This window comes from Stigmatopora argus, chromosome 3 (genome assembly GCF_051989625.1).
Source record: "Stigmatopora argus isolate UIUO_Sarg chromosome 3, RoL_Sarg_1.0, whole genome shotgun sequence".
NCBI classification, from domain to species: Eukaryota; Metazoa; Chordata; class Actinopteri; order Syngnathiformes; family Syngnathidae; genus Stigmatopora; species Stigmatopora argus.
Genome location: NC_135389.1, coordinates 18,319,103 through 18,344,364, shown reverse-complemented (window position 1 = coordinate 18,344,364; position 25,262 = coordinate 18,319,103). Strand labels below are relative to the sequence as shown.

The window sequence follows — 25,262 nt, the reverse complement described above, 5'->3', positions numbered from 1 at the left end:
ACCCGGAGGAAACCTACGCAGGAACCTGGAAACTCAGGTCAAAACCCACCGGGGATTGAACCCCAGATCGGACGTGCTAACCACTTTTACACCAATTAATTTTAATGTGACATAACGGGTAACTTAACTTGTTAGCTGTTTTTGACGACCAGGTGTTGCTCTCAAAATGACCTTTTTTTACCTATTCAGTCATGCCTACGCTGTCACACACATGGGACTAGCTGTTACACCTCAATCCCGCTGGAAATTCAGAGCTGGACAAAAGTGCCGGGAGAAGAGGCAACGCTTCTGACCAACCATTCCATCATGGATAAGATGGAAGAGCTGTCGGCGCTTACCAGCAACGGAGTCGAGGGGCCCTACTCTGCTATTGTTGTCTTCAGCTCCAGACTACTGAGGAAGTGTGCGGATAAACTTGGAAGAGTGACTCTGCATATTCTCTACCTCGGTCACAGTCTACAGAAGTTCCCCATCTTGTGGAAGACTTCCTGTGTGTGGTTCCAGTTTTTGTCCAACTTTCCAACGTCTTTTTTAGTTTGTATCCATTTTAGCTACCACAACCAAGATGGCGCCGTTCAAGTGACAGCCGGCGTAGGTAGCTTGGTCCATTTTTGCTCGTTTTGTGTTTTTGCTGCTTTTCTGTCTGAATTATTTGATTTGGTGATTCTTGATGATCCCATTTACTTTGATTTGCTTTGTACTTTGTGCTTTTGCTTTGTTGTTCTGTCTAATCACCCTCTTGCTACCGTCACAATGAAATTTCCCGAATACGGGATGAATAAAGTTATCCAATCGACCTCAGGTAAACCGTCTATTTAAGCCCGTCTTATTGTTTTGTTACCTGAAGCCGAAGCGGGAGAAGAGGACCGGGGGCGGCGTTCCGGGACGCTTCCCGAGAGCGAGCTTCCGGTCTCGGCCGCCGGCTCGTGGTGACTCGGACCGCCTTTGCTGCCAGGCCGACTTCCCGCGTTGCCGTCTCGATCCGGCAGCCCCGCCTCGCCGTCGTCCGCGGGGAGGCGTCGCTCGGACGGGAAGGAGGCGCTCTGCCTCGGCGGCTGATCCGCCAAATTGAAGATATTCCGCGGGGGTGTCACAATCCGCCAGCCCGGGTAGATCGCCGAATCTCCCGCCTTCTGGAGATAGTCCAGGTTGGCGGCACTCAAATGGGGGTGAAGGTGATTCAAGGCCATCAGAGAGGAGCCCTTGTCGCCCAGTGGACCCAGACTAGAGGAAACCCCGCGACCTAGCATCTCTCGGATTTTGACGTCCACCCCCGCCGCGGCCAGGAGCTGGCTGTAATCTGACCGGTCGCTTCTCTCGGTGCCGGGGAACCGGTCGTGGAGGCGAGAGATGTACTGCGAGTAGAGGTTGCTCTGATATTCCTCCGTCAAACGATTGAGGCGAACGGCGCCGTCGTGATGTGGGGGCAGACGCGCCTTGGAGGCCAGTTTGTTGAGGTGGACCTTCATGTGGTTCTTGAGGAACCAAGGTTCCTTGAAGCGCCGGCCGCAGATTTGACAGCAGTGCTCGAAAGAGTCTTTGTGTTTCCTCATGTGACCTTTGAGGAACCAAGCCTGGCTGAAGGTCTGTCCGCAAACGTCGCAGGGGAAGTCGCCGCCGCCCTTCCCCTTGTCGCTGACCCCCGCCGACTTCTGCCCGGCGCCCGATTCGCCGGTGATGTGCGCCGTCTCCACGTGGGCGATGAGCTCCTCCTCCTGGGCGGCGGCAAACTCGCACAAGGTGCATTTGTAGGGTTTGTGCAAGATCCGGATGTGACGTTCCAGTTCCTGCCGCTTCCTGAACTTGCCCTTGCAGAAGGAGCAGCGAAAACCGCTGGGCGGGGGGCGGGCGCTCTCGTCCGGGACCGGCGGGGCTTCGGGGGAGGCGGCGGGCCGGCCGTCGAGGAAGCGCGAGGGGGGTCCCTGAAGTTGGGCCAAGCCGGCGTGAGCGGCCCGCATGTGCCGGTCCCTCAGGATGGCCCGTTCTTCCAGCTCGTGAAGCAACCTGTTCTCTTCCCTGCCCCGTCCGCGGCCTTTACCCAGAATGCCTTGCTTGTGCGTACGCAGGTGTATCTTCAGGTTGCCCTTCTGCGCGGCCCGGTGGTCACAGTAGGGGCACTTGAAGGGCTTTTCGCCCGTGTGCGTGCGCATGTGGAGCGACAGAATGCTGTTGAAACGGAAGCGCTTGCCGCACAAGGGGCAAGGGTACTTCCTGTTCTTGCGCCCGTCGTCCTGCGGCGAGCTCACCTGGCTCACCAGGCTTTGATTGGTCACCCGCAAGAACTGCGAAAGCTCCACTCGGCCGTTCATGCTGCTGAGAATTCTGGCGTCCACCATTTGATTGGCCAGAAGCGCCATCTGGCTGCTAATTGGGAGGCCTAATGAATCTGTCCTTTCACCGCCTGGCTAAAGTTAGAGAGTAGCAGTCAGGGGTGTTTGAAAGGTCGGCAGTGAACTGAGTGCTGGCCGCCTTGTACTTATTCAGTGTACAACAGGATGTGGATTCATGCTGATCAGATGAAATCTGGGCTTGTTGCAGCTCAGACCTAAAGAGAGAACAAAGGGAACATTAAGTGCATTCAAATTGGAGCTAAACAAAGGAAGCATTCACAGGCAGAAAAGAAAAATGACCCCAACTCCATGGATCTCCAATGGAATATTTTAACTGAACTTCAGCAGGAAGAAACGCGACTTGAACGTATACTGAATAATGGCAAAAGACGTCCTTTACATTTGAACTCTGTTTCGAAATGACGTCACATGATTTGGTCTGACGCTGCTGTTGAATTCACATCAGCGCTTTGTTAGTGAAATCCATTTGAACTCATGGATACGTATATACATATTGCATTAATACAATATATAGTTACTGTATATTGACCTAAAATTAATTTATTCGATTCCTTTTTGGAAGCCTACTAATATGGCCTGTGACAAAAAAAAAAGAGTTGGACACCACCGCTGTATGGTAATTTGTCCATTTTGGTGGGGCTTTCATACGTTAAATAAGATAATCCATCCGAAAAGAAAACAACAATCACCCTGCATTTTATTATGAAGCTTTTACCGTCACTTTTTGGGCTCAGAGTTGAAAGAATTGAGCTGTCACTTGCTCTAGTATTTCACACAACAGCTTTCACTTAATCATCCACGCCGCTGACAGCGACGGACGTCCAATCCATTGATTATTTCTGTCAAATTGTCAATGGCAGGCGAGGGGTTAAGCGTCATTTGAAAGCGCACATTTACGCTTCCTTCTTCATAATGCGCTTGAAATAAGGCAATCAATGAAGCAAAGTAGGTTAGACTTAACCCAGCAAGGACTACCTGCGCGCCCCCCTCCAAAAAAAATAAAAATGGAGAAACTGCTGATTAACTCCAAGCGCCAAAACCTTACTCAACAAACACCAAAGTCTAAGATGGAAATCTCCCACATCAAAGTCTGACCTCTCCTACTTAGCCTCTTTCTTTTACATTTTCTCAAATAGGACTTGGAAAAAAAAGATTAAAGTAAATGCGTTCAAGCACAGGAGAGAAAAATAAACAACTTAATGATGCAAAAAATGCAAGTATTCAAATGGAAGGCTTCCCCCCACCAGCTAGCACCCCCCTCCCTTATTTGCTTGGAGCATAGCAGCAAAACAAAGGCGGAAATTCACATGGCGCGACAATGGCAGGGGTCACATAAGCGAGCGGCGGAGGGCGGCCAACAAAGCCTTCACTGTCCGCGTTGAATGAACACAGGCTTACATCATCCGGGCCTGCGACCGCTCATGAAAATGATGTACGCAAAACCGTGTGGTTAAAGGAGCGGCGGCCTGGCCGCGCTGGGCTATTGATCAGCGATCAATGCCACCGTGCCGAGTTCGTCTAATCATATCTGACGGGGACCAAAGGGAATGTGCTTCATATTACTTAACCTTGTATTATATCCAAGCACGCCGTATGCGTGTGCGCGTGTGCGTGCGTGCGTGTGCGGATTACGGTCATTTGAACTATGATTGCGGTGGCTTCTATTAATGGCAATGGAAGGCGCGTACTGTGATAGTAATTTGAAGTATGTGCCCAGATCAATAATATGGATTTGATTTCGAGGTCTGGCTGGGATTTTTTTGTCGGTGGAGGTGCGGGCTGCCGTGACGGAGATAGACGTCCAATCCATTTTTGACTGGGAGGGGCGGGTGAACGGACACGCATGACTTGCATACACACCAGCTATTTCCTTTGGGTAAATTCTTTCATACCTGGCAACCCGAGGCTGGAGGTAAGCTTAGAAATAGTGACATAAATCCTTCCAAAATGGTCAATAATCTTATAACATTTTATATTGCATGCAATATTAAGGAGAATTGGTCAATTAACAACCAATTGCAGGGCACAATAAGACATCATCCATCACACTCATCATACATAAAGACAATTTGTTTAACCAGCTAGCCTACCCTGTGGTAGGAAAGCAGAGTACACAAAGAAACGCCCAAATTTACCGGTACACGGTCGATTGGTCGCCGGTCTTTTGGTCGCCGATCTTTTGGTCGCCGGTCTTTTAGTCGCCCGGACGGTAAGTGATAATTACCATTTAAATCGTTGCTCAAATTCCCTCAATACAAACTGCAAATTATTATTTAGTCATACTTAATGCCCTATTAATTATTAGGCTAAAGTAAAGCTCCAAATTTCCCGGAATTTTATTGTTTTTTGTTGGAGAACTTGTTAAGACCCTGACTGACGTAGCTTCTTAAAGGGACAACGCATGTACATACACTCACACGTCGGCTCAGTGAAACTACTCATGGCCATTGTTGGCTTTTATTGATGCGTAGACCGTGTTTTTTTTACCTTGTTTTGTCGCTGGTCTTTTGGTCGCCCGTTGTCGCGGTCAGGGCGACCAAAAGACTGCGACCAAAAGACCGGCAACCAATCGACCGCACACGAAATTTACCAGACGTGACCCTAAAATGGAAGCGAAAAGAATGAGAACTGACGCAAAATGAACTCATTGACAATGATAGATGTCCAATAATCATCTTTCAGTGCCATTGATGGCTCCATACAACCAATCCATTTTGACTGACAATGTTCATTCGCCCCTCCCAGTCAAAATGCATTGGACGTCTAGAATCGTCAATGGCGGCAAGTAAGTTAACATTTGGGTCAAAAATAAACTCGTCCATGTGAGATCTAGTTGGCATTTATGTGGGGTTTGACCCCCCTGGTCTATGCCACAAACTGACATTTTTGTGCGCCCCCAAATAGATGGCGCCCTGGGCGATCACCCACAATGCCCGTGGCAAGAACCGGCCCTGGCTTTAAACACTACGCATTAAATTGCACCCGTTCAGGTGTTTCCCGTCCGTCAGAGTGCATTAGGCTGATTTTGGAGCTCGTTCGGGGAAGGCTACGAATCATCTGGCCTCAACGAGGAGCAGGTGCGATTACACGCAGGCAATAAAGAAGAAGAAAATGGAAGAGAGATTTAAACAAGCCGCGGGAGCGGCGCCGTCCAAAATTGCCGCATTTCTTTTCCCAGGAATTTGTAAGCCGTTTAATCAAGGAGCAAGTGGAGATTGTAATCTTTTAACTTTGTCGCCGCCGTATTTTGTCAGCCAGCCGAGATGGACAGTATTGTAAATCCATAGCGAGGTGACAGCGCTCAAGCGCGCAAATAAAATTTATGGATCAGAAGTGCATATTTCTTTTTTAACAGCAGATGCAAGGCATTAATAATTTGCTTGGTCGCTGGAGCAGAACACAACACGCACCACAAACAGCTTCTGTAAACTGCGGAATGTAAATGATGCGTAGAAATTAAAGCTTTATGAATAAAAGCAATTATTTTCGAGACAAATAAGAAGCCATGGAAAATCCTGCTCGAGTCAGTCAAGTGCTTTTGTGACTCGCAGACAAAAATCTGCCAATCGGCTTTTGCATGAAAGGAAATTATTTTTGGAGGTCAATCGTAGGACGTCCCAGTCATTTGGGAAGGGGAGGGTTGGCAGCGATTGACGGATTCCAACTTTTTGTTTTGTTTGTTTTCTAAGTGAAGACATTTCGATTTTTTAAGATGAAAAATGTCTTTAAAATATGAACTGATGGGTATTTAAACACATTTATAACTAGTACACGTCCAATCCATTTGAACATTAATTGTCAGCCCTCCCACTTCAAATGGATTGGACGTCTATTCGTGATAATGGAACTGAAACATGATTACCCAATACAAAATGTATTAACTTATTAAATATTGGGAAACATTAGAGGCATTACAAAAAAAATTGTGTAGCTCTACTTGTAGTCATATAAAATGTGTAATCACACACAAGGCCAGTATAAATGTCAATATTAATCTTCGAATAATTGAAATATTTTAGCCAACGTGTGACAAACGTGACGCCACCTCAAGGGATACTTTACTAAATTCAATAGATTGGATTTGATTGTTAGTATTTTTTTAAAAATATATTTAAAAAAACTGTTTTAATGATTCAAAATACAGGAAAATATTTGCTATTTCTAAGCCAAAAAAAGAGGATTTGGACAAATTTTACTCCCAATAAATGGTCTTTTGATGATCATAAAAGCTGTCAATTCATTAATTTTTAATTATGGCAAGGAAATAGGCCCTCTGAATGAAACCACAAACACGACCGAGACCGGACGTTTGGTCGAAAGACGTTTGGTCCCTGTACGTTTGGTCCCCGTCGACCGGACGTTTGGTCGACCGGACGTTTGGTCGAACGGACGTTTGCTAGAACCGACGTTTGGTAGAACGGACGTTTGGTCGCTGGGTTCGCTCGTTGTCAAATTATGACAGAGAGTTTACTGTTGATATTTTGATATTAGATATTTAGATATTAAACTCACTCTCTCTCTCATTATATTATTATAATTTTGAGAGCTGGTTTCAACAGTAACAACCCGGCGACCAATCCTCCGTTCTACCAAACGTCCGTTCTACAAACGTCCATTCTACCAAACGTCCGTTCTACCAAACGTCCGTTCTACCAAACGTCCGGTCGACGAAACGTCCGAGTACCAAATACGACGTATAGCTGTCAATATGAATTGCAGTAAGGTTATTTACCATTTTGCAAGCGCATATGTCACTATTTGTTGGACAGGTAGGACAAAAATTGTAAAGTTTGAGCCAGAAGCAACAGGACAACAGCCTGCGGAGTGTCCTGTCAGGGTTGCGGGGGGCCAGCGGTAGGTAACACAGCTGCCCACCCCGACTCAGACAAAAGATAGCACCCATACACTTCCTGACAAGTAGATTAATGGAAGCCCATAGGAGCTTCTCTGTAGGCCCCCCCAAATGCGTGACGGAGATAGAATAGTCTAACCGGCGCCATTCATTACCGCAGGAGCAAAGAAAGAGCGCACACAGCACTGACAAACTAGCGCCTTGTGAGTAATCGCTAAAGAACTCATAAAGGAATGCACACACAGACTGAGAAGGCATGATTTTCGCATCAAACGTGGCGGAGAAATGAGTGGAAATCAGCGGAGATGCAGCTGGAGGCTTCCGATCAAATGCTGATTGAGTACGCCAGGCGGGAAGTTGGACCGTCAGACGCGTCGGGGTACATTTGCTCACGTTGTTGGGTTCGCCGACGGTAGTTGTGCTAGTCGTGGCGGATAAATGTGGTTTTTAGAAGGAGTCGTTTTCACGTTGGACAAAAATGACGTCTCTCTGAGATGAATGTCAACTGGTAAATTGATAAGTGGCTTTTGTTGTGGTTGTTTCATTCCTCCCCTCGTCAAAACGAAGTCAATGATGTTTTTGGAATGGTTGACAAAAATAATGGAGCCATATTTTGCGCAAAAACAGACATATTTATTTCCAAGTTGCAATTGTTGCAAAAAACGACACCATTTTCGGTAGGTGGGCAAATTCTGAATTTTAAACGGAGCATTAAAAAGCCATCATTTACTATTGCCAGCACCTGTAAGCCATTTGTTTAAATAATTTACAATGACATTAAAAAATACATCTGGCGTCCACATAGCTATTCGCTATCCTCCTCTCCCAGTCCAAATGGATTGGACGCCTTATGCCTTCAGTTCAATAAGTACAAACCTTTTTAGAAAAGAAAGAAAAAAAACCTGAGAACCGAGACAGAGCAAATCTTCCCAATATTGCTTGAACTTCAACTTTTGCCCATCAAGCATTCATTTAAAGTTTAAACTAACAAGTCTTTCCCATCAAACAGGTCCTAACCTTGCTACAATGTGGTCATACTCCAACTTCGTGAGACCCTTACAATAGCGCCCGCACAAAATCACACACGTTCTTATCCGCAGTCATATTTGTTGTTTCGCCATCAATAGCAGCCAATGAGTTAACAAGGTACCTCAAAATACCGTAAAACCAACAGGTAGTCACCGGGAAATGGCCAAAAAACAGCAGAAAGCGACCAACACACTCGTAAATTCCCCCAAAATCAATAGGAAATGCTCCAAAATTTACAGGAAGTGACCTGAGAGTACCCTCAAATGACAAGTGCCGCAAAATTAACTCACTGCCTTCCATTGACAACAATAGAGGTCCAATTCACTTAAACTGGCTATGAATGCTCATCTTTCACTGTCAATTCAATTGAATTGGACGTGTAGCACTCTCATTAGCGCCAAGCAAGTTTACTTTCTGGGCCAAAAATAAACTAGTCCGGCCCACACGAGATCTAATTGGCATGAACGTGGCCCGCGAACCAAACTGAGTCCGACACCCCTCGTTTAGAGATTGTTTTTTTTTAAATCGCTAGTGTGTAAACAGTTGCCGATGTTTGCGCTGGGCCACCTGTTCTTCCTGGACACAAACAAAGCGTTTGGCGTTAAGACGGCCCGCGCAGGGGACGCCTCGCGCGGGGCCGCCCCGGCCAATCCGCCGTCAGATGGTCGGGCCCCGCAGGACGGCAGCCAACTCCAACAGAACTCACACGGATCTCAAAGAATGGCTCCTTCTGGGTCGCTGACAACACATTGACACGCTTTGTGCTACTTCCTGTCCCGCGGCTGGAAAAAAAACGCAAACTCCCGCCGCCGTTGAAAAGATGGCGAAAACCGGGAAAGCGTAGACGCCACGACTTGGGCTCGCCAAAGCACTCGCAGGCGCTAAAACAAAAGACATTAAAGGAGTCATCACAAAACCGCAGCAGGAGTCGGGTAATGCCACTTACAGTATCTCATTAAGCTATGGCATCTACGGGAAGAAAAAAAATGACAAACAAAGAGTACAATCCAAGGCACATTAACTGCCCTGATAATTCAATGAACCCTCATTTGGCAGCCATTTTGTTTTTTTTCACGATGGCCCTTTTTTTTCCCCGCAGCAACACACCCGCGCATATTCTTTTCTCTCGGACCCGCCCCTCCTCTGTGTCAAAAACAACAAAACATCCACCATTAGACGACGGGGTACCCACGTAATTAGAAAATGACTTCCTTTGCAATTCCAGCTAAGTAGTTTACACACTGTAATTACAGGGACAAAAATCATCTTTTCATCATTTCGCTGATTGAGCTCATCAACCCGCCGGGATCGGGGGACGGATCGGGGAACATCTGGCCTAGGAGGTTCGCAACCTGATTTTTGGGGGATGACCATGACAGGGTTCGGAATGTCGACTCGAAAAGTGCTTGGTTCTGTTATTTCGGAAAACGTTCAATGTCGTGGGTTGGGACGGACTTGTTCGCGGATATCGACGGGGATAGATGTCCAATCTGTTTTGACTGGTACTCTTACGTTTAGTCGAAAGACGTTTGGTCCCCGGACGTTTGGTCGACCGGACGTTTGGTCGACCGGACGTTTGGTCGACCGCACGTTTGGTAGAACGGACGTTTGGTAGAACGGACGTTTGGTAGAACGGACGTTTGGTCGCCGGGTTGTTACTATTGAAACCAGCTCTCAAAATTATTTATTATCATTATCATGAGAGAGAGAGTTTAATATCTAAATATCTAATATCAAAATATCAACATTAAACTCTCTGTCATAATTTGACAGCAAGCGAACCCAGCGACCAAACGTCCGTTCGACCAAACGTCCGGTCGACCAAACGTCTGGTCGACCAAACGTCTTTTGACGAAACGTTTCATCAACTGGAATCCAAAAGTTGAGTATCATTGACAACTTTAGCATTTTTTCCAAATTTTTGAAGAATTGGGAATTGGGCCCAATCACAGGATGCTATCTTAACGTTAGCTTCCCGCAGCAGAACGTTCACCTTCTGATTGTGTTTACATCCAATATTGCAAACTATATTTATATTTTTTTAATTCTTGGCTATATCATTGTATATTTGGAATTTTGATGGTACTTCTAAAAATCATCATATCCAGCCCAATTTTTTTTTCAGTCATTTAACTCTCACAATCAAATTTGATTGGCCGGCAAGTGCTATTTAAGCTCTTCTTTGGGTCATCACAAAAATTAAATATCATTGACGGCATTAGATGTCCAATTCATTTTGACTGGCATCCCCAAACGAACCTATTTTCATATTGCATCTCTTTGTATACTTGCAACATTTAAATTTTGAATCCAATGGGATCGAGTCCAATTCCTTTTTGTCCACTCACTCCTCCTCATTAAAACGGATGGGACGCTTATCACCATCGATGCCAGTTCGTTAAAATCGCTTCTTCGGGTCAACACGAAACTTTCGAGGTCACCTCACTGGGACGATCTCCATATCGCACCAACGTTTTCCTCGTTCGACCTTCATATGCAACAACTTTTCTTTCTTTTTTTGTGGTTTTTTTTGGGCATGGGGGTGTTTCTTTCTCCTAATTGTGTTTGCGGCCTTGACTTTCCAACAAACGCGTTGAAGGTGAAGTGCCTTGTCGGCCCGTGTCCTGTGTGTTGGCAACACAAGCGAGTGTTTAATGTGGCAGCTGTTAGCCTCGTGGATTCTCACTAATCACTCTCTCCTGATTACTCTGATGAGTGTATGATGCTCTTAAAAAAATCAAGCCGCGGTGGAAATAAAAAATAAAAAAAAGGAAGAAAAATAATTATCATCATCTCCCTAAGTAGTGCAGCTGCACCCGCCTGCAATAATTACAACTAGAACACAAGCGGCTTCTCCCATCACTTACAAGCACTTATTATTAGAGGTAGGGCTAATTGGCGACAATTCTTCACGGAATTTGTCGTAAAAAGCCAAACCTCCAAAGTTACGGCGCATTAGCGGGCTCCGATCCGGGGCGTGCCGATAAAAGGAAACCCGAGGGGGGCTCGGAGGGGCCCCGCGAGGAGCCCCTGCGTTCGCCCCTCCCCCCACGCCGGGTATCAGCCTGGCAGAAACAATTAACATTTTCATAAAAACAATTCCCTGCCTCCAATGGTCCCGTGTAATTTGTTTTCCATCTCTGTTCATTAATCATTGTTTAAATCGGCGAGCCGTCGCCTCCGCTCTGCCATCTGCACTCAGCTGTGTTACAGATATGACACCTCCCGCCTTAATGGGAGCTGACAGCCAGGAGAGGGGGCCTGCCGAACAGGAACTGCACTTCCACCTCGCCGAGTGCCGCGTGTTCTGGCGGATTTCGATACTCGTCGGAAATGGACACTTTGTCGTTCTGCGCCGTGCGATTTTTGCTCCTTTCGTAGATTTCAGGGCGCATTCGAACCAGGAAACGTCATAGTTCGCTTTCTCATTCCGTCAGATTTTGCCACTCGGCTGAAATTGCCAATTTGGATTTTTCCCTCCTTTTGCCAAGAATATTTCAGGTCGTATTTGAACCAGAAAATAATCATTGTTCGCTTTCTTAATTTCATCCAATGTCCTGCCAATTTGCTAAAAACGAAGATGCCCCATGTTCTACCACACTAAGTTAATTTTGTTTTTGGACGCTGTGATGGTTGGTATACCTGGAAGGCTAAAGCTAATGTATGGATCTGTACTTTAAAAAAAATAACTATACTTGCACTAAAGCCGGTCTCCACTAAAAACTGAGAAAATAAACCAATGAAGGCCAAACATAAAACAAAAACATGTTTACTTTAGTGCTCAGAAATAAATGGATATAAATATACTCTCCATTTTTAGTGTTTTTTTTCAAAGTGACATGCCAAAATGGCAATTATCGTCTTAAAGTGTAATATCGGAATTCATCGGGATCAAATTGTGGGAATGGTGATATGAATGGTATCGGCAGATGAGGCAATACACACTGTTAAATTGTCTTCCATTCTATGTCGCTTCCTCACCCCTCCCCTCGTTTGTCCCCCAATAAATAGAGAAGCTGCGTGACAAACTGAGCGGCTTCTCAAAAAGCCACATCGATTTCCCGCGTCTCCTGGTAAATAAGCCTGACTTCAAATCTAACAAAAATCAAAACCATTGACTCGCTTAAAAAAGCGCAATTAGACTACTAGCAAAAACCGACCAAGTAGGAAAAACCGATAACCCGAGAAAGGCGCCAAATCCGACAGGACGCCGGCAGGTGTGAGATAGGCTGCTGATTGGTCTCCGATGCAAACAACTGGCAGCACACAACACTTTAGCGTGTGAAAAAAAAGAAGAACGCAGTGGTTGACGGGAGTGAAAAAACTCATGCTAATAACAACACATTCCACGTTTCGACAAAGTGCTTTAGCACCCCTGCCCTCCCTTCTGGTTAAATTAGCGCAGCGACAATATGCTATTGTTTTCCTGGAATTGGGAGCAAGGTTATTAATTATTCACTGTTGTGTTCTCATATCACGGGGCGATGCTTTTCACAGTATTGCCTCATAGATCAAATACTCGGGCGTATTTCACCAGGCAAAAAAAGGGGGGTTCGGGAGATGCAAAGTTTCCTGAAGAGTTTAACAGACGCTTAAATCTGATAGGGCAGGTGGCAAAAAAAAGTGGGATTTCATCCGTTCAAGTCACAAGTGGCGGGAAACTTGGACGAAGAGCTCGACGGGCAATAAAGGCGAATTTTGGGGTGACATTTTTAACAAGGGCGACGGCACGCCAGAGTAAATGATGCGCATATTCGGGGCTGAATATTTCATGTTGATTGATGGCAGCGACTTCCACCCACCTGCTCCTCATCCCGTCCCACCGGAGCTGGCATGAGGAGAATTCCGTAATTGAGAGGAGCAGAGCCGACTCTCCCTTTGCTCGTATGTGACAGATGGGGCATCTTCGCTTCAAAAGGAGAGCATTTGGAAACAGGCGGAAGGGGCACCAGGAGCTGAGGGGGGGTCCAGCCCACCCAAGGCAGGTGACAAGGAACCACTTCAAGTAGTCTCACCTTCCAAAATAAGCAAGTCCACCCCCCAAAAAAACTACCATCAAACTGCGTGAACGCTCTTATCTCAACTTACTCAACTTTAAATAGCACAAAATGTCCTTATTTTAGGAAGCAACACATGCGAGACGTGTTTTTTTTTTCCTGAATAATGACGTTTAGTAACTTACCCGACTTGGACAGGCGAGGATGGACGTCTGGGTGAGGAGGGGAAGGAAGGATGTGGAGAGAAAGAGGCGGAAGTGTGAGCGAGAATGAAGGAAAGATCGCCCCCCCGCCGCCCCTTTTCAAAATAAATGATCAATAAAAACGATCAAATGTTGACGCGATGACGGCTACGTCTCGTATTCCCGTCGGCGTGAAAGAAGTGAAATGTGGTCGTCCGTCGGTTGGTGCGCGTGCGCGCGTGCGTCCTCCTCATCCGGACGCGAGCGTGCGAGTGGGAGAGACGTGCGCCGCGGCGAGCGTCAAAAATGTGCGCCTCGCGTCTCATCATCGTCCTCGCTCACATGCCGACGTCTCTTTGAATACATAATGGGCTATTATGCGCGTCACGTTGGAGGAGTGCCAATTGGACGCCCGCAACAACAAAAAAATATTTGCGGCAAACACAGGGCCATTTTCAGAGTGCTCCGTCGCGATAAATAGGGGCTTTTTTTTGAGCGTTCAAAATTTGGATGACTTTCAGGAAATGTTTGGGGAATAAAAGAGAGAATGTCGTATGCAGTGGGATTTTCTGTTCGTTTGTTTCAACTTTTCTGTGTTACTTTGAGTTGGATTTTAATTTGTGCTTTGTTGATCTTTTTTTCTTTATTTTAACATTTAGGGATGTAAAGTAGGTGTCTAGAAAATGTTTATTAGATCTTAAACTCTGTTAAAGTCTGTAGGGATAAAAAATGTTTATATGTTTTTATCCTTTTTTTAATGGAACATGACAAGATAAGAGACTTGTTTATTATGAAATGTAACGTCTTTTTAATGCTTTTATTGTGCCTAAAAATCAATAACTTTTGCCTTTTAAAAACTCCTAAAATATTAGTGGCTTCCCAGATCATATTTTTAAAAATCCATAAAATCACCTTCAAAAAATACTGAATATATTTATTTCAAGCCCAAAACCACTGAAACACTAAAACAAATTAAAATACTTTTTAACTTGGAATATTTGATGGTGTCTGCAGACCAACAAACAAAACAAAAAACAAAAATCACAATAAATGTATTGCATTCATGTCTGGGATGCATGGACTGTTAGGCCAATGTGCTAACCACTTTTGATTTCAAATATTTTAATCAGACCCGTCAAAGTGACAATAAAAAGAGGTCTACTCACCTTCAATAGTGTTTGGTGACCCCAAAATGGCTGTGCTGGGCAGTGGTTGCAGCAACTACTAGTATTGGTACCGATACGGCGCTCAAACAACATCAGTAAGTTTCCAACTGCTGGTGCGCTAGCCAAGATGGCTACCCTTCTCAAGCTAAGGATACATGTCCAATTATCCTTTTCCTGTGAATTTAAATGGCTTCATCACGAGTAAACATCCAATCTAGTTGGCGAGAAAGGGTGGCAGTTCATTCGCTAGCAACCTTTCACTTCAAATTGATTGGGCAAAGACAGCCAATGAGTTTAAAGAAAAAAAGTTCCTCCTCTGGCCAAGCCTCACTCTCCCACCAATTGGTTTATCACTAATAGACGTCTGTCCCGTTTGATTCAAACTCATCGCCGCAAATTCCGAGATAACCAAGATTTGGTATCGCAAACTCAAACGAACGAATCCTCCTGCCCGTTCTTGGACGTCTTTGACATTTTTAGGTTTGCCCCGCCCCCTCTCCGCACCTGTCTGGATAACAATACTTGTTGGAATCCATAATCACACAACATTTCAAATCCCCTCCTAATCCCCGAGATGTAGATTTTATGCGTTTCATCCCAGTTTATGTGCTCATTTTTCTTTGAAAAGTAGTTCCGCTCTGTTCCGGCACACACCTCGGAAGATTAACCTACATTAAGACCGTTGATCTGTGTCTCGCAAGCGCAATGCTAACATGTTAAGCGTTGCCTAATCTGTCTCATGCTACCTGGATTTTCATATTGGTGAAATAATCCCGACGAGGGAAAAATAAGGGCCGTGTCACCTCAGGATCGCTTGAAAAGCTTCTTATCGGAGACCCGCACTCCTGGCGTTCTACTAAAAAGGCCAATGATATAGCCTCGCGAGCTCACAAGCTACGGATTTAATCAAAGCAGCTTGGGTCAAAGTGAAGTTTGCTCGCCGCCGGCGTGAGAAAAAAAAAAAGTTCAAACCCGTGTCCCGAAACAAAGCGACCGACGTCCACGGGTCAAGTTGGAGAGACTCGGAATCATCTAAAGATGTCGGAAGAAAGATTTTAACACAAATAGGCCGAGCTAGGCCAGGTTGAACCTTGAAGTATTAAACAACAACGTGGATGGATTACATCCATTGGGACTTGCGAAACTTAATCTCAGAAATAACGACAATAACAAGAGCTCATGAGTCTTGACTTTTCCAGTCATATGAGCCTCCAATTCAAGGGGATTTTCAGACTTCTGTTTTCCTGAGATGTCGTTTTAAATTGGAAGATGGGTGCGGATGCGAGGGGAGGATGCTGACCAGGATGATGTCCATCATGGACAGCACCTCCCATCCTCTGCATGAGTCTGTGGAGGCCCTGCGAAGCTCTTTTAGCAATAGACTGCGGCACCCTCATTGCAGGAAGGAGCGCTTCTGCAGATCCTTCCTCCCATCAGCTGTCAAACTCTTTAACAAAAAAATGGCTGAGTGTTAAGACCTACCGTATGCATGCATGTACATCTACGTGTATGTACACGTATGTGTGTGAATGTGTACGTATGTATATATGTATATATGTATATATGTATATATGTATATATGTATATATGTATATATGTATATATGTATATATATATATATATATATATATATATATATATATATATATATATATTTCAGCAACACGCTTATTTATTTATTTATTTATTCATGTACTTATTTATTAACTTACTTATTACCTATCTATTTATGTCTAAAATGCCTTTCCTATTTCTGCATCTTCACCCTCTTGCTGCTTTGACAACGAAATTTCCCAAATACGGGATGAATAGTTATCCAATCCAATCCAATTAATAAAAAAATCAATATTTCAAAGTTAATGAATCTGTTTAGACAACACATTACATGCGACACAGGCAATTTTCGGGTCAAACCTTATTTTTGGACTTGTAAACAAAATCTTTTATTGTTCTTTTCCACTTAAAGGGCGTCACCACATTACATACAGAAAATCATGAAGTGGGAGAAAGGTGACCTCAAGCTGGAACATGATTGATATTAAGCAGGCAAAGCTTCCAAAACAATTAAGGGAACCAAAGAGCAAGCGACAGGGAGAGAAGCCACCTCTGGGAAGTGGGTTAACCTTTGTATGGATAGAGACCGACCGGGTTGTGTTTTGAGAGATGAACGTGTTTCTGGCCAGAAAAAAAAATCCAACCGTGTTATTTGTGTTGCATCCTGGCAGCTTTAAACTTGGAAAGCCGCTTCACGGGGGCCTGAGGAAGGTCTGCGTCTGGCGCCGCGTCCTCCTGCTTCCACTCCATGATAGTCGGCAGCGCCGGGGGACCGATGCTGAGCATCGGAAGGGCGGAGGGCATGGGGTCTTTTTCCACCACCGTACCTGAGAAGGCCTGAAAGACGAAGATGGCAGAGCGAGGTTTAACGGAGTGACGGTGAAACGGGGTCGTTTTCTGAATGCTTAGAAGAAATATAACTATTCGTTCAAAATAGGGCTGCCGCATTCGTTGACAATTAATCTGGTATCGAATCAATTGAAAATTATTTGGATGGGGGGAAAAAACTTGACCCAAATATTTTAGGAAATCTTTTTAAAACCCTAAATTATCAAAAAGATCCTAAGGGGGTTTACAGACAAGCATTAAAATATTCTTAAAAAGAATGAATGAAGTAGATATTGGAAATTTACATTTTTCCACTACTTCATAGTCACATGTTGTTTTTTTTATTTATTTTTTAATATTTGCCAAGGGGCTTTACAGACAAAAGAAGAGCCAACAAGCAGTAAACATTATATTAGCGAAATAATGAACAATAAAATCAGTGTAGTAAATAAAAATAGTCAAAATCTTGTTTGAAACTTTTTCTATTGAAAAAACATATTTTAAAATGAAGATTTCTTTAAACAAAGAGGATAATACACTTTATTCTCTTTAAAAAAACTAAAATTTTAATCTTCACAGAAGAGCTTCTCATTTTTATTTACATATATTTGATGTTTTTATTTCATATATTGTCTCAATTCTTTTAAACAAAAAAACTATTCACTTCATAATTATCAAAAAGTAAAATAAGACTGTACAAATGTACATATTTTTAACTAATTGCATTTAAAATGTAACCTTTAATCATTAAACAACTTCATTTTCCTCGTGAGGCGTTAATTAATAATAAAAAAAAATTGTACTTCTAAGAAGTATTTGCTGTTTGAATGAAGTAGGGTTACCTCAAAAAGTCTGGCGGGATGCGAGGATGTCCCCCTGGTGCCGTCCTCCTCCGTCAGGCTGTCACTGTTGTCACTGGGCGCGCTTTCGTCGTAGCTGAGAGCGCGGGCAACCAGCCGCCGCTCGTCCACGTCGGCCGTGCTGCTCTCGCTTGTGTCGCTGCACACGCTGTTCTCCCGGCTGCGCGACTTCAAGATAGACTTCTTGGGGATGCGTTCCCCGTCTTTAACGTCCACAAACAACCTGAGGAAGCGTAGGAATCCATCAAAAGCGTCCAAAACAATGCACTGCCTCACTCCCACCTGTAGATGTCAACGGGCGAGAGGATTTTGGGAACTTCGTGATGAGCGTGCCCGTTGTGGTGACCGTTTCGCTTTTTCCGCTTGGAGTGTTCCTTCTGTTCTTTCCGTTCGCTGAACTTTAAAGTGGTGTTTTTATTTGTGTTGATTCTCACCTAAAGCAAAAAATAAATTAGCTGCACCTTTTCATTTGGTTTGGACCTGCAAATAAGACCGTATTTTCCGGACTATAAGTCACACTTTTTTCATAGTTTGGCTGAGCCTGCGAATAATACTCAATTGCAACTAATATAAGTATTATAGTGTAAGAACTATAATACAAACACAAAATGGGTTTCTAATCAGATTTGGCAGAGTATTTCACTGGCCATTAGAAGGCAGCGTCTACCTTTGAGAGTTAAATAATATTACAGAGAAGCTTTTACAAGTCCAAATAAAATTTATTAGAGACTATGAAAACACTCCCTACATCCAGTTATTCAGATCTCGGAACCTATTCACCACGATAGATGAGGTATTCTTTCCTCTTCATTGTGTATTATTTGGCTAGTGAGACTTCTCGTCGGAAAAATACAGTGGGCTCCCATTGAGCCTGGTTAGGAATTTCCAAAACAAAGGGTTTTTTTATCGTGCTGACCTTCTTGGGTTCGACCGTGTGGGAAAAATATATGGTGGGCAGATCGCAGTGCTCCTCGTCGTCTTCTTTGGTGTCTCCGCCCTGGGTGGCGATATCTCGGGGCTTTACGGCGAGCCCGCCCTCCAGAGGAGGGGAGTCGCTTTCGTTCTGCTCCTCTGAGGAAGAGGAGGAGGACGGGTCTTCGCTGCCGACGTCCGACTTTTGGGGCAAACTGAAGGGACGACAAGAGAAATAAACCATGGAAAGGGAAGGCGCCGTCAAAGACGCTAGGAGATGCACCTGTCGCGCTCGTTTTGGAGCTCCTCCAGTTTCTCCAGTTCATCCAGTCGAGCCCATAACTCCTCCTGGGTCATTGCGCCCCCAGTGCTTCCGTTTGGTCTGGCATCTCCTTTGCCGCCGATTTCTTCCTCCTCCTCCAAATCCAACACAGTTTCCAGTTTGGGCTTTGAATTTGGCCTGTGAGCCACGCGACGCTTTCCTGAAAATACATTTCATTTGATCTGAAAACTGCTAGGGATGACCACGAATGATTTATGTTGAAGAAGATACCTTTTGTGAGGGTTTCATTGTTTCCCATCACCTCTTTGATGTCGACGTAGTCTCCTTTTTCCTAAAACGTAAGCAGAGTCTGTAAATGCCTGTACCACTATCATTTGATATTTTGAATGTGAAGCAACGCACGTTTACAATATTTTCCAAGTCCTTCACCAATTTTACTCTGGATTCAAAGTTTGTCATCGTCTTGGACAGCCCGCAAAGTTCATTCTTCACATCTGTAACAAAAAGGTTGTCAGACATTTACATGAGAATTCTGGAAACATGTCTACCGCATACTTTTGATCGTCGACTTATGAATTGAATGCCTTTATTGTCATTGTCACTGCACAACTAACAACACGTCTGTTGTTACGACGGCCAATGAGTACATTTTTAAACGGCCCTTTTTTTCCGAGTTAGGAAAATTCGGCTCAGCTTTGAAGTGAATGATCGAAAGGCCACAAATCCTCCGTTTAAGCAGAGCGGAGAAACGATGACACTAAACGGCACAAAATATCCTCTGGCCTCAGTAGCACTCCGGATCATTAAATCTTCACAACAATTAAGCCCTTTTACAAAATGCAAGCCGAGAGCCCTTGTTTCCATGGCGATGCGGAGCCCCTTCAGTGTGTGCATCAAGTGGAAGTGAGAAAAGGTCAAAAGAGAGACGGCCTGACATGTCTGACACATTTCAACTCGCCATGTTTGCATTACAGCACTTAACACTGTAATAGCGGGCAGGGCGGTGCCACGACATTTGGGGGTAAACAGGGGGAGGGGGGGCCTCATTCTTGCCTCACTAAACACGCCACCTTATAATAGTCTCATCAAAGACTGTCACGTGCACCCGATTCTAGTCACCTATTCGGAATGAACAAGAAGACAGAAAAGACATTTGATATTTTACTTCACTGGTTGTAGGAAACAGAAATACAGAAAATATCATACTTGGTATACCGTAGATGAGCTCAATATGAATTAAAGGAGAAGCTACTGTGTCAAAATTATATAATTTTGGAAGGGATCTATCGCTGATAATGAACAAATCATAATCCAGGATTTTTGTTCCAACTGATCAAGCACAGACAACTTAAGTAATGAGGTCTGAAACCAGCATTATCTGATGGCAATCAACTGATTAGACTTTTAAGACACCAGATTGGTGAAAATGTATCCTCTTCATCGGTTGGAATGAAAACCTGCACCCACTGCGGCCCTTGAAGACCGGTTTGGACACCCGTGTCATAATCAATTCTTTACACTTGGGTTTGTTGGTAGCTGCAACAAACAATACCCCATTAAAGAAGTTGCCATTCCGCTAAGACTGATGTAACAACGCCCTCTGCTGGTTACGAACCCAACCTGAACGCGTGTCAGTTTCACACAGGGGGGTAATGATTTTATTTTTTATAAAAGGGACTTACACTTTAGCCTGTGGTCGACGATTTTCTCAGCCTGCTTGGTGGAGCACTTGGCAAACCAGTTGTCGCCCAGCAGCACGGTGACCTCGTTGCAATGCACCAGCTTCCCGGGCATGAAAGCCATGGGACCGAACGGCACCTGTTGGCAGGAACAAAGATGGCATCCGAGCACAAGTTTAGCCACAAAATAAAACCAAACATTTATTTTAACATCAAAATCTTTTCACTCCATCCAAAAAAAAAATGGATGCTGAGAACATCATACTACATACATATCTACAATTCCTACCATGATGTCATAAGACAGCTTTTCCGGCAGCGTTTCAAGACGTTCTTTCAGGGCTTCGTAATCACCAGAGACCTTTTGCCTAAACATTCATAGACAGAAATTGAGAACTTGTGCAAATAAGATCATTATTATTAGGAAAGTGAACGTTTATGTAGAATATAAAAAGGACTCATGCCCAGTTACTCCTATGTCCACAAGAGGTCACTGTTATTGATTTGAATTTGCAAAGGACAAACAAGATTTTTCAATAACTACTCTCATCAGAGACAAGAAAAAAAAAAAAAAAAATATATATATATATATATATATATATATATATATATATATATATATATATATATATATATATATATATATATATATATATATATTTACAGAGCACCAGTTCACACCAATTTTAGAAGTCCTGTTATGTTTCTTACATTGATGTATAATATGTCAATTAGGTGCACTGCGATAGGCTAGCAAACAATTAACAGTGTATCCTGAAAACTACTTATAGTAAACTGTAATGGGCTGTAGCACCCCTGTAACCCACGTGAGGATCAGCGGCAGAGAGGTTGAATGAATAATCAACTAGAATGTTTTTTTTCTCTTGTCTGTCGAATGTGCCCCTTGAGCACAAATGTTTGCCTGGTAATGTTTGTCAAGTTCAATTCGCAAATTTTGCAGAATTTGGCCACTAATGCTACCAAAATGTCTAATCCGAATAAAAAAATAACGACTCATTCATGTATTTCCAATCCTTTTACACAATTGTGATTCAACCTGTTTGACGAACATTCACATCCTGTCTTTTGTTCACATCAAATAAAATCTCATACCACTAAACAATGACCTGTGAATTCCATGAGCTGCATACTTGGTAATTATTGTTATACAATCTTTCATAACTGAGCTGCAGGTAAAGTGATTTTATCACTGTAATGATGTGAGTTAACATAGTATTAGTGTACCTGGTAGGATTACTACCCTTATAGAGGGGATGCTTACCAATGCTGAATCCGATGTTCGCAGTCTTTCACCACCTATTATTATTCGGGCAAAAAAAAGTCACATCGTATGATCATAAGGAAACCATAATTCGGAAGTTGCAATGTGTTTCAGGAAAATTGCCCCATCCTATGCTCATTCTTGTTGAACAACAAGCAATCAATAAATGTTAAAGTGCTATAAAAGAAATCAACTTAAGGCTAAAGTGCATTTACATTTTAACTTGCATCAGTCAATGGCACTTAAAGAATTGCAGTTGGTTGTCAGCTCATAAAAAAATGTTGGAATATGCATTAAAATGCACTTACTTTGGTACAGTTTTTTAATCAGTTAAAAGGGGGGGGAAGCAAATGAATCACATATTTTTGACATGCACAGAATAGGGAAGTCCATAATAGTACCGAAGCTTAAAATGAAAGTTTGTATTATGCAATATTCTCTTCCTGCAGATCTTCCTCTAAAACGTGTGCTTTTGTGACGGGTCGCATGCAGAAGTGACATGCTAACGTTAGCTATCTTAGCTGGCTAGCTCACTGGTTCACCTTCGCTTAGCCACAATAAACAATCAAGACTAAACTAGCGGCTTCGATCTTTTTACATAGTAAACCCACTCAAATTTATTTTCATAGATCAAAACGCGACTTGAGAGTTTTGAATTCTTGTCCAAAGAAGGAACGTTCTGGAAAACGAAACGTCATGTGTTGTGTACAAGTTAAACGTGATACACTGGTTTACCAAGGCATTCCATTATTGCACAGTCGATCTAAATTTGACCAATTGCTGGTCCAAAAACACCTCGGTGGTCCACCGCGTGGCGAGCAGCTGGTGTTTCACTCGATCCCCCCCAGCGATCGTGCTTTTTTGTCCTCCTGATCGTTACTATTTACCTTTTCATGCTCCTCTCGGAGCCTGAAAACTCTGCTTGGATCCTCCATACTGATCGGACTCGTCTCGGCCTTTATCATCCCAAGGGTACAGCAAAATCTGAGGGGTACTTTTAATGAGCTACAAACAAAGCTCAGGGGTTGTTGTGAGTCCTAAACAAGTGTTTATGAATGCAGCAGGAGCTTCTCCTCGGACCCACTATAGTAGAAGTCATCAACGTGTCAGCGGTAATTATCCACACTTTCGGAAGCAATAACATCTCACACTCGCATTTCAGGATCCTCGCATCATTCCCTCTCCAAAATGCAAATGTTTGAAGAAGATGCCCAGGCAAAAATATTTCCTCCTCGACGTCTGCGCCACAAACTACGGAAATACAGTGAATGTGATGGTAGTTATACCAAAACATCCGGTTATAGTCGTGGCCCCTTTCAAAATAAAACGAGAACGCTCTAAAAACACGATTATCTCACTCAATCTGGTGCAATAATAAATAGGCGTTTTTTTTTTTTTTTACATTTTCAAATAAAATCGAAGGCAGAAACAAGCTGTCCGTGTATTACGTTTCATGCAATGAAAAGTAAAATACAAACAGTTTCATATTAATTTTATTCATATATCCAACAGAAACTACCAGGTTGCAATTTCTCAGATTCTCATGTTTACAAAAAAACAAAAATTTAATCTAGCAACATGTATTTTTCCCCAGAGAGAACAAATCCCATTTTAATTTCAACTCACGTTTCACAATGTTAGATTTAGGTTGGTGCGGTGACTAATTTTGAAGAAACATTTCCTTTTCCTGTCATGGAACGGAATTTAGAGTATAATTTTTTTTAAAAGTCATTGTTTCGATCTAGCGGTCTCTTCTGCAGAGGTCCAAAAAAAGCAACGATTTGGGAAATAAACATTTGAAAAATGTCAATCATTGATGCTCACAGTGTAAATACAAATTCAAAGTGCGATTTTATTTATACTTCAATATTTTATTTTTATTTATTTGCCCAGGACACATTTTCCTGAAATATCAAGATACAAATTGACTAACTCAAGCATCAGCCTTTGTCATTTGAGTGGCGGTTCCCTTAAAGTAACTGAGCCATTAGCAGCAATTATTCTTAACAGAGCAGTGTGGCTCTATCCGCATTTACATAAGCAGGAAAGCAGAACAGGTTTCAGTCCTCTATGGATCGAATGTACCGCTCGTACGCCGCCTCGTCCATCAGCGAGTCCAGTTCCGAAGGCTTGCCGATGGTCATCTTCATTAACCAACCTGTGTTGAACACCAGTGATCAAAGTTGTTAGATTGCAAAAGAAACCATTTTGGGGGGAAATACTTCTAATGCAACAGCTAAGCTGACATTTTCTCAACAGGTGATTTGTAAAAAATGTTTTGGACATCAATTCATCTTTTTGCTCACCATCTTTATAGCAGGACTTATTAACCAGGCCTGGCTTGTCAGCCAGCAGTGCGTTAACCTCCACCACCTCCCCAGTCAAGGGGGAGAAAAGCTCACTGGCCGCTTTGACGCTCTCCAAAGCTCCAAACTCATCTGGGACGAAACCAGTTTGCAATGACATTGTACAAGTTGCAAGGTGAAACACGGTGTTTTTTTTGCGAAATTTCAAGTTGTAGGCAACACTTTTGATCGAATATATCCAGATCTTACCTTGTTGGGCCAGCTGCGTTCCTACTTCTGGAAGTCCACAGTAAACAACATCCCCCAGAGCCTCCTGCAAGGCAATATTTTACATTTTGAGCACATTTGGGCGTGTTGAGAATCAATATTCGGACTAACATATACCTGAGCAAAGTTGCTGATCCCAACAGTCCCGATGCCATCATCTTCTACCCGAATCCATTCGTGCTTGTCTGTGAATTTAAGTGCTGAAAAATGCAGATAAACAGAAATGTCGCACGAAAAATACAAACAACGTGCGTAAATGGAGTTAGCGCGCATGCCCTTTATACTTTAGCTGGAGGCTAACTAACATTAGCTAACACGCAAACGACATGTATGGTGTCTACGCTTGGAGAGGAAATACCTGCTGAAAACCGGCTCGACGACGAAAGGCTTCTTTGGAAGAAAGATTTGGGGCATGGGTGATGAGATAAATGTGGTGCGGAGCGTATTAGTAAATGCAAAACTGGAGAAAAGTTGGAAGAAACGCAGCGGCGGAGAAGTGTGCAAGAGGACATCTTTCTTCTTCGTCTGACCTAACAGCGGGTGTGTTGGGCGCAATGCTCAGGTGTTTATTGGTGCCGCCTGCCGGTCCGGACAAATATTGCAGAGGCAAAAAGCCCGTGAAGAAACTACAATGTAACAAAAACAAAGTCCTAGATTTTTCTTTCATGTATTTAGGCACTTAGGGGATTTTTGGTTTTAACATTAATACAATTT

The 25,262-nt window shown here is 43.5% G+C and overlaps 3 protein-coding genes across 6 annotated transcripts in view; all 3 read right to left on the bottom strand.

Moving 5' to 3' along the window:
- The window catches only part of LOC144071788 (zinc finger protein 536-like), a 32,906-nt gene extending 18,187 nt beyond the window's left edge, over nucleotides 1-14,719 (bottom strand). For 2 of the 4 annotated variants that reach the window (XM_077597191.1, XM_077597195.1), the window contains exons 1-2: nucleotides 13,415-13,722; nucleotides 842-2,545 (exon numbers count right to left, since the gene is read on the bottom strand). In XM_077597191.1, the coding sequence (XP_077453317.1) occupies nucleotides 842-2,357 (1,516 nt within the window). In that variant the 5' untranslated portion in view covers nucleotides 2,358-2,545; nucleotides 13,415-13,722. Of the gene's footprint in view, nucleotides 1-841; nucleotides 2,546-13,034; nucleotides 13,248-13,414; nucleotides 13,723-14,577 lie in introns of those variants that run through there. The other 2 variants (XM_077597193.1, XM_077597194.1) reach the window with 2 other exon arrangements.
- Nucleotides 14,720-16,477: 1,758 nt separating this feature from the next.
- Nucleotides 16,478-23,253, bottom strand: uri1 (URI1 prefoldin like chaperone). Its single transcript, XM_077597042.1, has 11 exons — nucleotides 22,863-23,253; nucleotides 21,976-22,010; nucleotides 20,983-21,061; nucleotides 20,697-20,832; nucleotides 19,417-19,508; nucleotides 19,285-19,345; nucleotides 19,015-19,213; nucleotides 18,736-18,946; nucleotides 18,102-18,253; nucleotides 17,802-18,042; nucleotides 16,478-16,968 (listed from the first exon to the last, which is right to left on the bottom strand). Exons 1-11 carry the CDS (start codon nucleotides 22,938-22,940, stop codon nucleotides 16,780-16,782), a joined length of 1,473 nt encoding a protein of 490 aa, XP_077453168.1. The 5' UTR covers nucleotides 22,941-23,253; the 3' UTR covers nucleotides 16,478-16,779.
- A 197-nt stretch (nucleotides 23,254-23,450) lies between these two features.
- Nucleotides 23,451-25,103, bottom strand: LOC144071528 (glycine cleavage system H protein, mitochondrial-like). The gene is made up of 5 exons (XM_077596725.1): nucleotides 24,907-25,103; nucleotides 24,666-24,748; nucleotides 24,531-24,594; nucleotides 24,282-24,413; nucleotides 23,451-24,133 (listed from the first exon to the last, which is right to left on the bottom strand). The coding sequence occupies exons 1-5, from the start codon at nucleotides 25,058-25,060 to the stop codon at nucleotides 24,036-24,038; spliced, it is 531 nt and encodes a 176-aa protein (XP_077452851.1). The 5' UTR covers nucleotides 25,061-25,103; the 3' UTR covers nucleotides 23,451-24,035.
- Nucleotides 25,104-25,262: the final 159 nt, after the last annotated feature.

Excerpts from the sequence above, each read along its gene's own strand:
- uri1 (XM_077597042.1), bottom strand. The coding sequence starts at position 22,940 with ATGATAAAGGCCGAGACGAGTCCGATCAGTATGGAGGATCCAAGCAGA. Across the intron at positions 20,833-20,982 it reads AGCTGTCTTATGACATCATG|GTGCCGTTCGGTCCCATGGC; the intron begins GTAGGAATTGTA and ends TCCTGCCAACAG. Across the intron at positions 19,509-20,696 it reads CGTCGACCACAGGCTAAAGT|ATGTGAAGAATGAACTTTGC; the intron begins GTAAGTCCCTTT and ends TTTTTGTTACAG.
- LOC144071528 (XM_077596725.1), bottom strand. The coding sequence starts at position 25,060 with ATGTCCTCTTGCACACTTCTCCGCCGCTGCGTTTCTTCCAACTTTTCT. Across the intron at positions 24,595-24,665 it reads GGATCAGCAACTTTGCTCAG|GAGGCTCTGGGGGATGTTGT; the intron begins GTATATGTTAGT and ends ATTGCCTTGCAG. Across the intron at positions 24,414-24,530 it reads AACGCAGCTGGCCCAACAAG|ATGAGTTTGGAGCTTTGGAG; the intron begins GTAAGATCTGGA and ends GTTTCGTCCCAG.